The sequence below is a fragment of the Coregonus clupeaformis genome, chromosome 27, assembly GCF_020615455.1.
Source record: "Coregonus clupeaformis isolate EN_2021a chromosome 27, ASM2061545v1, whole genome shotgun sequence".
NCBI classification, from domain to species: domain Eukaryota; kingdom Metazoa; phylum Chordata; class Actinopteri; order Salmoniformes; family Salmonidae; genus Coregonus; species Coregonus clupeaformis.
Genome location: NC_059218.1, coordinates 38,137,885 through 38,150,766, shown reverse-complemented (window position 1 = coordinate 38,150,766; position 12,882 = coordinate 38,137,885). Strand labels below are relative to the sequence as shown.

The window sequence follows — 12,882 nt, the reverse complement described above, 5'->3', positions numbered from 1 at the left end:
TACACCTCAGAGCCAGGCTCGATAGTGCCGTCACTGCCATGGTGTCTGTTACAGGACCTTCGGTATGGGCAGCATCTTGAGTGGGGTTAGAAGCACCAGAGAATCCCCCCTGTCAAAGAGAGGCACAGTTTAGACACACGCACACGCACGCAGGTACACATGCAACCAAATAACTACACCCACTAACACACACACACACAGTCTTGCGCTGCTAACCTTGTAGGGACATACAATTCAGTCCCATTCAAAATCCTATTTTCCCTAACCTTAACCCTAACCCTAACCAAAAAACCTAACCTTAACCCTAACCCTAAACCTAACCTTAGCCCTAAAACTAACCCTATCTTCTAACCCTAAACCTAATTCTAACCTTAACCCTAAACCCACTAGAAATAGCATTTGACCTTGTGGGGACCAACAAAATGTCCCAAGTTGGTTAAATTTCTCTTGGTTTGCTATTCTTGTGGGGACTTCTGGTCCCCACAAGTATAGTTAAACACGTCCACACACACACACACACACACACAAACACAAACACAAACACACACACACACCCTCTACACAGATATTGCTCTTCCAACAGTTCACATATTCTAGTAAGGACAACACGGACACCATGGATTTACACAGAAATTACATCTGAGAATAGGCAGCCTAGAAAGACATCACAGCAAATCTGAAAGTGTCAAAATTCTAAAACTGGATTTACAACGCATCTAGAGTATGTACTGCATGTTATTATCATTTGCATAAGTAATACCTTTTTTGGAATATTTTCACATTTTGATATCATGATGGGATTTCAAAGGAAAGGTTAACAGCAAATAAAAACTCTCAGTGGTGGCTTCAAGTCATCACACACAGGCAGATGCCATACAACAACCTCCTCAACTGTATTATGTCTTCACACATAGGCCCACACCAGTGGAGGCTAATGGGAGGAGCTATAGGAGGACAAGCTTATTGTAATGGCTGGAATGGTATAAATGGAACGGTATCAAACATATCAGACATGTGGAAACCACACGTTTGACTCTGTTCCATTTATTCCATTCCAGCCATTACAATGAGCCTGTCCTCCTATAGCTCCTCTCACCAGCCTCCACTGGCCTACACTCCGTTCATTCCACTTTTGCTGACAACAGCTGTACATGCTAGTCAGACGTTGCCCTTGTTATTGTCTGCGACTGACTGCATTAACCCCACCAAAATAGATTAGAGAGTCTGTATCTGACAGAGCTTATGTGCTCCAGGCTTTTTAACTGCTGCATGGTTCCGGACTACAGCTTGACTAATGGGAGCATACCCAATAGCCCATGTCAGGGAGAGCTTCATCCTGTGTATTGATCCAGTCCGTCTACACAGCATCACCAGAGTGGACATTACTGTAAAGAGAAAATTCAGCTGTCTACCGATATCCAAATGAACCTGTAGTGTGCGTGTGTGTACGTGTGTGTGTGTGTGTGTGTGTGTGTGCGCCTATTGTGTGATATCTATAGTGAAATCAAAATATGCACACTTTTGAAATTTGATTTCACGTCATTGACTTGTGCACAATAACGTTTTTGCATAACCCTATAATCAGAATCCCATGTAAACGGGTACAAATTTCATAACTGTTTGTTTTTTTCAACTGTTTGTGTGCATTGTGAGTCGGTAGACAACTGTCTGTTTTGGTTGTTTGCTGCTCATTGTTCTGATACACACGCATGGGGCTTGGTTTACTCAGATGCCTCATTTAGGTTAGAGTTATAATTTGTCACCTCTGAATATGCACATTTTTATTTGTCAAAAGTCAATTATCATTTTGTTTATTTTGAGAATAACCTTACATCAGAAAGCACTGCTTTTGTATAACTGTACCTATAAACATAAAGTGTTTAACTGGAGTTATACATGACCAGGGCATAGATACACTTAGAGTTGGATTCCTGCTTCCCATCACACACACGCTTGACTCCTCCAGAGTCTTCTCTGTGAGTGAAGAGTGGGGATGGGTCATGTTGCTGGCTGGAGGAAATATGATTCTGAAAGGTGGGTGTGTCCCACAGATCTTCCCACTCTCCTCTTGCATGACTGTATGTCGTCTGTCTTGTCTCCCACACTAACTCAAGTGTAGATTATCAGGGCTGTTGTTGGACTTCTTAACACCTCAGTGTTATCATCCATGGAAAAGGACACCCATGCCACACTCTCCATCTAGCTACAGCAACACCAGGCTAAAGTTACCTAAAGTTACAGCAAAACAAAACAGCACACAAGCTTACCAAACCAACAATTCGGCAGCTGTGAAACCAAAATGGTATCAAACTAATTTTAAAGGCCATTGAAGGGAACAACTAGCTAGAGAAGGGTGATTGACCTATAACACGTTAGAGCAGGGTGATGGTGATATCAGGGGTGAGGTCTATACATCTGTGCTTAGGAATTTAAGGCAATTTCAGTATAGTCTAATATCATGTATTTCTATAGAGATGTTGATAAATGATAAGCTATTCAATGTCTCAGGTGCAGAACATTGACTTTGCCAGGACCATCAGCCTCAGCCATTCACAGCACTGAGTGGAGGTAGGGATATTATGTCAGACAAGTACATTTTGTTAATGACCAACAAAGCTTTTAGCCTACTGTTTACATCAGCACATTTAAAAGAATACCATTCCCCCATGGTGTATCGCAATAGACCATTTGAGCTATTTAAATTATGTTGCCCCTTCCAAAGTAGTCGGGCGCAGTGGTGACACTTTCCGCCTGAGAATCCGCGGCATGCATAGCACCTCCATACGCTGCCACACGCTGTCGCTGCCACTGCAAGGCATGCTAATGTCCTTTTTCAACACTGTCACCCAAGCCAATCTGGCTAACTCCTCTCATCATGTCTGCTCCTCTTCAATGACCGACATGTTGCTTTCCCATGAGGAGGAATAAAACTTAATCAAGCTCTCCCCACCAAAAAACGGCTGGATTACAGGATATTACAGTATACAAAGTTTTTGACTGAAACGGATATCACACCTACCAACGCTTGCCAGATACCCCGGTACCACCTGGAATTTCTATTCGGACCGAAGTTTATTCTAGTGTAGACGCGTCAACGGACCTTATACTAAAACAGATTGAAACGGATCTCATGTTTGACATGGAAAATCTGAAATATGTTACAGGAAAAACATAAGAGAAATAATAAATAATTGATGTTCCTAAAACAAAGGGTCTTTACCCTAGTCTTCGAGGAAAAGGTGCTTTCACCGAAGAAATCTACAGTCCAGGTAAATGTAGGCTATGCACTTTTTTTTCTCAAAGGTAAGCTAGAGGCACACAATTTTGCACAACCATGTAGGCTACTGAAGCAGGCACAGGCTTTATGAGATGTAATTCTCTGGGAACAAGTTTAAACTGCAGAAGTATTCTAAATATTGACTACCTTGTTTATTGGTATGCGATATACCATTCATTAACCTCCTGAGTGGCGCAGTGGTCTAAGGCACTGCATCGCAGTGCTAACTGTGCCACTAGAGATCCTGGTTCGAATCCAGGCTCTGTCGCCGCCGGCCGCGACCGGGAGACTCATGGGCGGCGCACAATTGGCCCAGCGTCGTCCAGGGTAGGGGAGGGAATGGCCGGCAGGGATGTAGCTCAGTTGATAGAGCATGGCGTTTGCAACGCCAGGGTTGTGGGTTCGATTCCCACGGGGGGCCAGTATAAAAAAAAAATGTATTCACTAACTGTAAGTCGCTCTGGATAAGAGCGTCTGCTAAATGACGTAAATGTAAATGATTTAGAATATTGGATTGAAACATTAATCATATTTAGTTGATAATTGTTTAATACATTTACATTGTTTGTTCAACCTTTCCCTTTAAACTGTGACTATAGCCTACAGTTATTTCAAGTTCATTTATTGAGAAATAAAATATTTAAGTCAATATTTAGACTGCTTCTGCAGTTTTAACTTAAATTCACCCACTGTCGAAGAGCTGGGCTATATTTGAAGTAGTATACCAGAAGACAAAGTCCAACACTGGCAGTCACTCCAACAACGTACATTCTATCTCACTGTAAGATAGGCGTGCTTGGGGACCCGGGTTTAGTTGGCCCAGATAGGTCTTCCCTAATGACATGACGGCCTTATTTCTAAAAGCGACATATTAGAGGAAAGTAGTTTTATTATAAAACTTGTTAAAATCGAAAGCTATTTTAATTGACTCCATTAATTGACTCCCCTTGTCACTTCATGAGGCAGATGATGGCAAAGTATTCCTAGTTGGGAAGGCTAGTAAAATGTGCGTGCGCGCGTGCGCGTGCATGTGTACGTGCAGTCGATTTGAGTGCAAGTAATGGAGACCTTTCAGACAACGTAACCTTGATGTCTTCATTATGATGAAGAACTGTCTGTGGGGGGATGATTTCATTCCATCCATTAAGTAGACCATCTAAGAGAGTCCTCAAGTCAAATGTAATTTTCAAGGTCTTTCTCTCCCTGCTAGTTAATTGATTGATTATTGGCACAGATTGGCACCCATATATACCCCTCATCTGGTGCGCCAGTCAGTCCTGCACACCTTGAGGGCCGGATTTGAGAAAGGTGACGCCCCAACCGTATGTACCACTAGAGCAACAAGCTAGCTTTACGTATACAGTGCATTCGGAAAGTATTCAGACCCCTTGATTTTTTCCACATTTTGTTATGTTACAGAGTTATTTTAAAATGGATAGAAGAAAAAAAATCCTCATCAATCTACACACAATACCCCATAATGAAAAGTGAAAACAGGTTTTTAGAAATTTTTGCAAATGTAGTACAAATAAAAAACAGAAAAGCCTTATTTACATAATTATTCAGACCCTTTGCTATGAGACTCGAAATTGAGCTCAGGTACATCCTGTTTCCATTGATCATCCTTGAGATTTTTTTACAACCTAATTGGAGTCCACCTGTGGTAAATTCAATTGATTGGACATGATTTGGAAAGGCACACACCTGTCTATATAAGGTCCCACAGTTGACAGTGCATGTCAGAGCAAAAACCAAGTCATGCGGTCGAAGGAATTGTCCGTAGAGCTCCGAGACAGGATTGTGTTGAGACACAGATCTGGGGAAGGGTACCAAAACATTTCTGCATCATTGAAGAGCACAGGGCCTCCATCATTCTTAAATGGAAGAAGTTTGGAACCACCAAGACTATTCCTAGAGCTGGCCGCCCGGCCAAACTTAGCATTCGGGGAGAAGGGCCTTGGTCAGGGAGGTGACCAAGAACCTGATGTTCACTCTGACAGAGCTCCAGAGTTTCTCTGTGGAGATGGGAGAACCTTCCAGAAGGACAAACATCTCTGCAGCACTCCGCCAATCAGGCCTTTATGGTAGAGTGGCCAGACGGAAGCCACTCCTCAGTAAAAGGCACATGACAGCCCGTTTGGAGTTTGCCAAAAGGCACCTAAAGGAAACAAGATTCTCTGGTCTGATGAAACCAAGATTGGACTCTTTGGCCTGAATGCCAAGCGTCACGTCTGGAGGAAACCTGGCACCATCCCTACGGTGAAGCATCGTGGTGGTTGCATCATGCTGTGGTGATATTTTTCAGCGGCAGGGACTGGGAGACTAGTCAGGATCGAGGGAAAGATGAACAGAGCAAAGTACAGAGAGATCCTTGATGAAAACCTGCTCCAGAGCGCTCAGGACCTCAGATTGGGGCGAAGGTTCACCTTCCAACAGGACAACGACCCTAAGCACACAGCCAAGACAATGCAAGAGTGGCTTTGGGACAAGTCTCTGAATGTCCTTGAGTGGCCCAGGCCCAGACGATCAAATATCTCTGGAGAGACCTGAAAATAGCTGTGCAGCGACACTCCCAATCCAACCTGACAGAGCTTAAGAGGATCTGCAGAGAAGAATAGGATAAACTCCCCAAATACAGGTGTGCCAAGCTTGTAGTGTCATACCCAAGAAGACTCGAGGCTGTAATCGCTGCCAAAGGTGCTTCAACAAAGTACTGAGTAAAGGGTCTGAATACTTATATAAATATGATATTTCAGGGTTTTTTAAATTATAAATGTGCAAAAATTTCTAAAAACCTATTTTTGCTTTGTCATTATGGGATATCGTGTGTAGATTGGTGAGGGGAAAAAAACGATTTACTCCATTTTAGAATAAGGCTGTAATGTAACAAAATGTGGAAAAAGTCAAGGGGTCTGAATACTTTCCGAATGCACTGTAGGAGGCGACAGTTGACTTCAGGCCTTGACAGAGGTGATGTCACCATGCAAGTTTAAGATGTTATGTAACCATTACCTCAGTGGTGGAATAAGATTTCCAACACAGTCCAATTTACTGCAGCACTTCACTGAATGAAGACTGAAGACTACTCTCCATATTGTCAAAGACTCCAGCCACCCTAGTCATAGACTGTTCTCTCTGCTACCGCACAGCAAGCGGTACCAGAGCGCCAAGTCTAGGTCCAAAAGGCTTCTTAACAGCTTCTACCCCCAAGCAATAAGACTCCTGAACAGCTAATGATGGCTACCCGGACTATTTGCATCCCTCTTTTACCCTGCTTCTACTCTGTTTATTATCTATACATAGTCAGTTTAACTCTACCCACATGTACATATTACCTCAATTACCTCGACTAACCGGTGCCCCCGCACATTGACTCTGTACCGGTACCCCCTGTATATACCCTCCCTACTAGTATTTATTTTACTGCTGCTCTTTAATTATTTTGTATTTATCTCTTTTTCACTTAACACTTTTTTTCTTAAAACTGCATTGTTGGTTAAGGGCTTGTAAGTAAGCATTTCACTGTAAGGTTTACACATGTTGTATTCGGCGCATGTGGCAAATAAAATGTAATTTGATTTGATATCCTTACCACACCCAAATAACAAATAATTTCTATACTGAACAAAAATATAAATGCAACATACAACAATTTCAATGATTTTACTGAGTTACAGTTCATATAAGGAAATCAGTCTATTGAAATAAATTCATTAGGCCCTAATCTATGGATTTCACATGACTGACAGGGCACAGCCATGGGAGGGCATAGGCCCACCCACTTGGGAACCAGGCCCACCCACTGGGGAGCCAGGCCCAGCCAATCAGAATGAGTTTTTCCCACAAAAGGCTTTATTAGAGACAGAAATACTCATCAGTTTCATCAGCTGTCTGGGTGGCTGGTCTCAGACGATCTCGCAGGTGATGAAGCGGGATGTGGAGGTCCTGGGCTGTTGTAGTTATACGTGGTCTGCGGTTGTGAGGCCAGTTGGACATACTGCCAAATTCTCTAAAGTGACGTTGGAGGCGGTTTATGGTAGAGAAATGAACATTACATTCTCTGGCAACAGCTCTGGTGGACATTCCTGCAGTCAGCATGCCAATTGCACACTCCCTCAAAACTTGAGCCCTCTGTGGCATTTTGTTGTGTTATAAAACTGCATATTTTAGAATGGCCTTTTATTGTCCCCAGCAGAAGGTGCACCTGTGTTATGATCATGCTGTTTAATCAGCTTCTTGATATGCCACACCTTTCAGGTGGATGGATTATCTTGGCAAAGGAGAAATGCTCACCAACAGGGATGTAAAAAAAAATTGTGCACATAATTTGAGAGAAATAAGCTTTTTGTGCGAATGGAAAATGTCTCATCTTTTATTTCAGCTCATGAAACATGGGACAACACTTTACATGTTGCATTTATATTTTTGTTCAGTATAGTTATCATGTGGTTTGACTGTCTCTCTACTGTTGCTATTCTTTTGCACAGGACCTTCAAGTGGATCTGTGAACAGCCAGAATGAAATGGGAGAAGTTTAAGCCTCCAGAGCCAGACGATCCCATGTGCTGTTGTGAGTGTGATTTGGACCCACATGAATGCTGCTGTGACTGTGACGATCTGGATGAAGCTTGCAGCAGGTGAAATAGGTGGAATGGGGAGGATCATGGCAGGACTCAGCAGTCCAAGTTCAGGTCTAACCAGTGCTTGACATGGACTGAAATATGTGCCGGTATTCATTTTGGGTGCTGGTACTGTTTATATTTAGTTGCAGCAGCTCCACAATACTTTTGAGCTAATATTCTATAAAAGGAACAGGAGTTCAAGCAGTAGAACATTTGAGGTGCTGGTATTCATCTCCGGTGAGCTCCTACCCAAGTCAAGCACTTGGTCTAACCCCCTGCCCTCTCTGTGTTTCCCTCTCTGTCATCCCTACCCTTATGTCTTTTCCAGGTGGCTGAAGGGTAAGCCTCAGAAACCTGACTGTGCGTTGCCTGTGTTTGGTGCCGTGATGGACCGGCTGAGGTTGAGACTGTTATCAGGGGACAGGCGGGTGGAGATCTCCATGGTCCCAGCTCTAGTGCTGCTTCCCCTGCTACTGCGGCTGGCAGCCCTGCACTTCCTGCTGGGCCTGGTCATTCTGACAGCCCTGCCTGGCCTGGTTCTGTGGTACTACTACACCACACACAGGAAGAAGGGCCGCACCCTCTTCTTCCTCAGCCTGGCACTCTTCTCCCTAGCCTACATGTACTTCCTCTTCATCACAGAGATCCTACCTCGTGGGGACGTAAGTCACCTGCAGCTGGTGACCGTGACTACGGGTGTGGTTCTTACTCTTATCTCTCTTGTGCGCACCAAGAGGGGGCCAGGCTTCGTGCAGCCTTCCCTGGCTGACACAGACAGCACCAGCACCAATCATTACCAACTGCCTGACAAAGACTCTGCCTCTCAGAATGGAGTGGACCAGTCGGTGGTGCCAGCCCCCCCAGCCAGACCAGTGGAACAGCAGACACAGTCCCTGAAAGCAGAGGGGGCCAGGTGTCCTCTGTGCAAAGTGGTGCGTCCCCCTCGGGCGGGACATTGCCGGATCTGTGGAGGCTGTGTCCAGCGCCTGGACCACCACTGTATCTGGTGAGTGTCATTAAACACCTTTGTCTGTTGTGGAGGACCAGTCATTTAGTACACCATTATTTGTGCAGCGACAGGATGACTTGTGAAAAATACCTTTCTGCAACACTCAGATAACCACAGCCTGACTACACTTCCCTGCTATACACACATGCAATATTTTCATCTCTCAGATCCCCCACAATTATATTTGCTCAACACTTCTCTTCCACACATAATCATGATCTCACTAAGTGTCATACTGTCAGGCCAAAAAGACGTCACCAAAGCAGACCAGGCTGTAGAGACATGTGTAGTGCCCACAGGGGTTCACCCTTCAGCAGGGTGAGGCGACCTCAAACCAGGACAATCTGTTATTTATGGCATTTAGATACATGCACCAACACAACCAGACACATTTAGAGCATGTAGTCACATTCTCTCACATTCATGCTAATTGTACTCTCACATGTAAACACAGCAGAAGTTGGTCATTTGAACTGAGGGTATGTGTGTGTGTGTGTGTGTGTGGTGTTGTGTTGTCTTGTGTCTGTCACTGCTGAGGCAGGATAAACAGCTGTGTGGGCCAGGCCAATCATCGCAGCTTCCTGCTGACCCTGCTCCTCTTCCTGTTGACCTCTCTGTATGGGATCAGTCTGGTGCTGCGCAGCGTGTGTCCTCAACAGAACCTGCTCACCGCCCTGCTCTACTGCCCTGGCGTCTACAGTCAGTACAGGTACACCTGGTATTTGCTTAAAATTTACACACATGAAAAATTTGTTACAAAATGACAATTGTAACTACATAGTAATTATCTAATAATTACTTTGGGTTTATTTAGCATTCATTGAAACAAGAACCACTATATTTAAGCAGTAAGGCCCGAGGAGGTGTGGTATATGGCCAATATACCACGGCTAAGGGCTGTTCTTAGACTGGACACAGCCCTTAGCAGTGGTATATTGGCCATATATCACAAACCCCCGAGGTGCCTTATTGCTATTATAAACTGGTTACCAATGTAATTAGAGCAGGAAAAATAAATGTTTTGTCATACCCGTGGTATACGGTCTGATATACCATGGCTGTCAGCCAATCAGCATTCAGGGCTCAAACCACCCAGTTTATAATACCTACTATTTGGCACCAGGTAGTTACCAAATATTTTGAGTTACTTGAAATAAGTACTAGAAGATTTACTTAAAGAATCAATTAACTAAAACCAACTGAAATAGAACTGAAAGATAAAGTGTTATGTTGTTTTCTAAGTGTAACTATGCTCATGCTGATGTTTTTCCAGCTCAGCCCTGTGCTTCACCTGTGCCTGGTACAGCAGTATTGTCACAGCAGGCCTGCTAAACCTGCTGGTGCTGCAAATGATCAATATCAGCTACAATGTGACGGAGCGGGAGGCACAACTTGCACTGCGGAAGAAAAATGGCCAGAGTCGTCCGTGTGGCCTCGTTGTCGACACAGGGGTCTACTCACGTGGCTTCTGCCAGAACTGGGCTGAATTCCTGGCCATGGGAGAGCCTGTTGATAGACCATCCTCCGTCCTCACTGACTTGGTTTAGCCTTGGCTTAACACCATGCCACTCTGCCTAAGCAGGTCAACCTTGCTGGGTTTCAACTGGCAATGCCTTTTCTCAGCCATGCTGCTGGTGAGCTGTGTTGCTTTAGGGACTGTGAGATGCTCTGGAACTCGACATATTGCAACTCAGAGGTGTTCATTTTTAATTGTTATAGACCTCTACATTCCAAACACTCCAGTTAGAGAAAATAACCATGATCCTCCAGGTTGTCATGGATATGACACTCTTAATATTAGTTATGTAATAGCATGGTGTTAATATAAAGGGTTGCTCTGACTAATAGGATTTTATGTTTTAACCTCTGACAAATATCTGTTTGATTTTGCTGTCACTATCTTTTTCCAAAATGATGTAAAGATTCGTAACCATGGTAGACTAAATAGCAATAGATTAATAGAAATACATAAGTTAGAGAACATGTTTAAGAAACTGTAGACTACTTGACCTGACTATAAGATTACTTCAAAGGGAGGAAAGCTCTGCATGTTCTGACAGAGATGACAGACACACATCCTCTCACCCACGCACACATACACTCTTTGTAGTTGAAGTGCTATTATTGTTAAGTTTGAATGTATAGTAAATTATTTATATTTCAACTATCCTTTTACTTGTATAAGACTAAGACTCATCTTCCTTTGTATCTTGTTTGTTTGTCATGCCAATAAAGCATATCTTATCTAACGGCTAACGGTGAGAGACAATGTTGATTGCGGGGGCATAAAAAACCAGTCGACCAGGGCTGCTGTGTTCACAGGAAGTGGCTAGTGAGCTCAGGAGACCTCATCTGTGTCATCATGGAAACAAACCTACAGAATGAGAGTCTGTGTAGAACTGTCACTAGTTCGTTAGTAAACGTAAAAAAAAAATTCTATATTTTAACTGTTTAAAATCCACCTCAACTTGGATTGCAAACGTGGCTACTGTTGAAGATACAGATGAAGTCGGAAGTTTACATACACTTAGGTCGGTGTCATTAAAACTCGTTTTTCAACCACTCCACAAATGTCTTGTTAACAAACTATAGTTTTGGCAAGTCGGTTAGGACATCTACTTTGTGCATGACACAAGTAATTTTTCCAACAATTGTTTACAGACAGATTATTTCAATTATAATTCACTGTATCACAATTCCAGTGGGTCAGAAGTTTACATACACTATGTTGACTGTGCCTTAAAACAGCTTGGAAAATTCCAGAAAATGATGTCATGGCTTTAGAAGCTTCTGATAGGCTAATTGACATAATTTGAGTCAATTGGAGATGTACCTGTGGTTGTATTTCAAGGCCTACCTTCAAACTCAGTGCATCTTTGCTTGACATCATGGGAAAATCAAAAGAAATCAGCCAAAACCTCAGAAAAAAAATTGTAGACCTCCACAAACCTGATTCATCCTTGGGAGCAATTTCCAAACGCCTGAAGGCACCACGTTCATCTGTACAAACAATAGTACGCAAGTATAAACACCATGGGACCACGCAGCCGTCATACCGCTCAGGAAGGAGACGCGTTCTGTCTCCTAGAGATGAACGTACTTTGGTGCAAAAAGTGCAAATCAATCCCAGAACAACAGCAAATGACCTTGTGAAAATGCTGGAGGAAACAGATACAAAAGTATCTATATCCACAGTAAAACGAGTCCTATATCGACATAACCTGAAAGGCCGCTCAGCAAGGAAGAAGCCACTGCTCCAAAACCGCCATAAAAAAGCCAGACTATGGTTTGCAACTGCACATGGGATCAAAGATCGTACTTTTTGGAGAAATGTCCTCTGGTCTGATGAAACAAAAATAGAACTGTTTGGCCATAATTACCATCGTTATGTTTGGAGGTAAAAGGGAGCTGCTTGCAAGCCGAAGAACACCATCCCAACCGTGAAGCATGGGGGCGGCAGCATCATGCTGTGGGGGTGCTTTGCTGCAGGAGGGACTGGTGCACTTCACAAAATAGATGGCATCATGAGGAAGGAAAATTATGTGGATACATTGAAGCAACATCTCAAGACATCAGTCAGGAAGTTAAAGCTTGGTCACAAATGGGTCTTCCAAATGGACAATGACCCCAAGCATACTTCCAAAATTGTGGCAAAATGGCATAAGGACAACAAAGTAAAGGTATTGGAGTGGCCATCACAAAGCCCTGACCTCAATCCTATAGAAAATGTGTGGGCAGAACTGAAATAGCGTGTGCTAGCAAGAAGGCCTACAAACCTGACTCAGTTACACCAGCTCTGTCAGGAGGAATGGGCCAAATTATTGTGGGAAGCTTGTGGAAGGCTACCCGAAACGTTTGACCCAAGTTAAATAATTTAAAGGCAATGCTACCAAATACTAATTGAGTGTATGTAAACTTCTGACCCACTGGGAATGTGATGAAAGAATGTCACGGTTTCGGCCGAGGCTGCTCCTT

General features: G+C 43.5%; 1 protein-coding gene across 2 annotated transcripts; it reads left to right on the top strand.

Annotated features, from left to right (window-relative positions):
• Positions 1 to 2,811: 2,811 nt before the first annotated feature.
• Positions 2,812 to 11,151, top strand: LOC121541242 (palmitoyltransferase ZDHHC23-A). 2 transcript variants are annotated; one of them, XM_041850221.2, is made up of 5 exons: positions 2,812 to 3,269; positions 7,765 to 7,913; positions 8,227 to 8,904; positions 9,449 to 9,616; positions 10,181 to 11,151. In XM_041850221.2, exons 2-5 carry the CDS (start codon positions 7,795 to 7,797, stop codon positions 10,452 to 10,454), a joined length of 1,239 nt encoding a protein of 412 aa, XP_041706155.1. In that variant the 5' UTR covers positions 2,812 to 3,269; positions 7,765 to 7,794; the 3' UTR covers positions 10,455 to 11,151. The 2 variants fall into 2 exon arrangements, with proteins under 2 accessions (XP_041706155.1, XP_041706156.1); XM_041850222.2 differs by having other exon boundaries at positions 9,445 to 9,616.
• The last annotated feature ends 1,731 nt before the right edge of the window (positions 11,152 to 12,882 follow it).

Excerpts from the sequence above, each read along its gene's own strand:
- LOC121541242 (XM_041850221.2), top strand. The coding sequence starts at position 7,795 with ATGAAATGGGAGAAGTTTAAGCCTCCAGAGCCAGACGATCCCATGTGC. Across the intron at positions 7,914-8,226 it reads CTGGATGAAGCTTGCAGCAG|GTGGCTGAAGGGTAAGCCTC; the intron begins GTGAAATAGGTG and ends TGTCTTTTCCAG. Across the intron at positions 9,617-10,180 it reads GGCGTCTACAGTCAGTACAG|CTCAGCCCTGTGCTTCACCT; the intron begins GTACACCTGGTA and ends ATGTTTTTCCAG.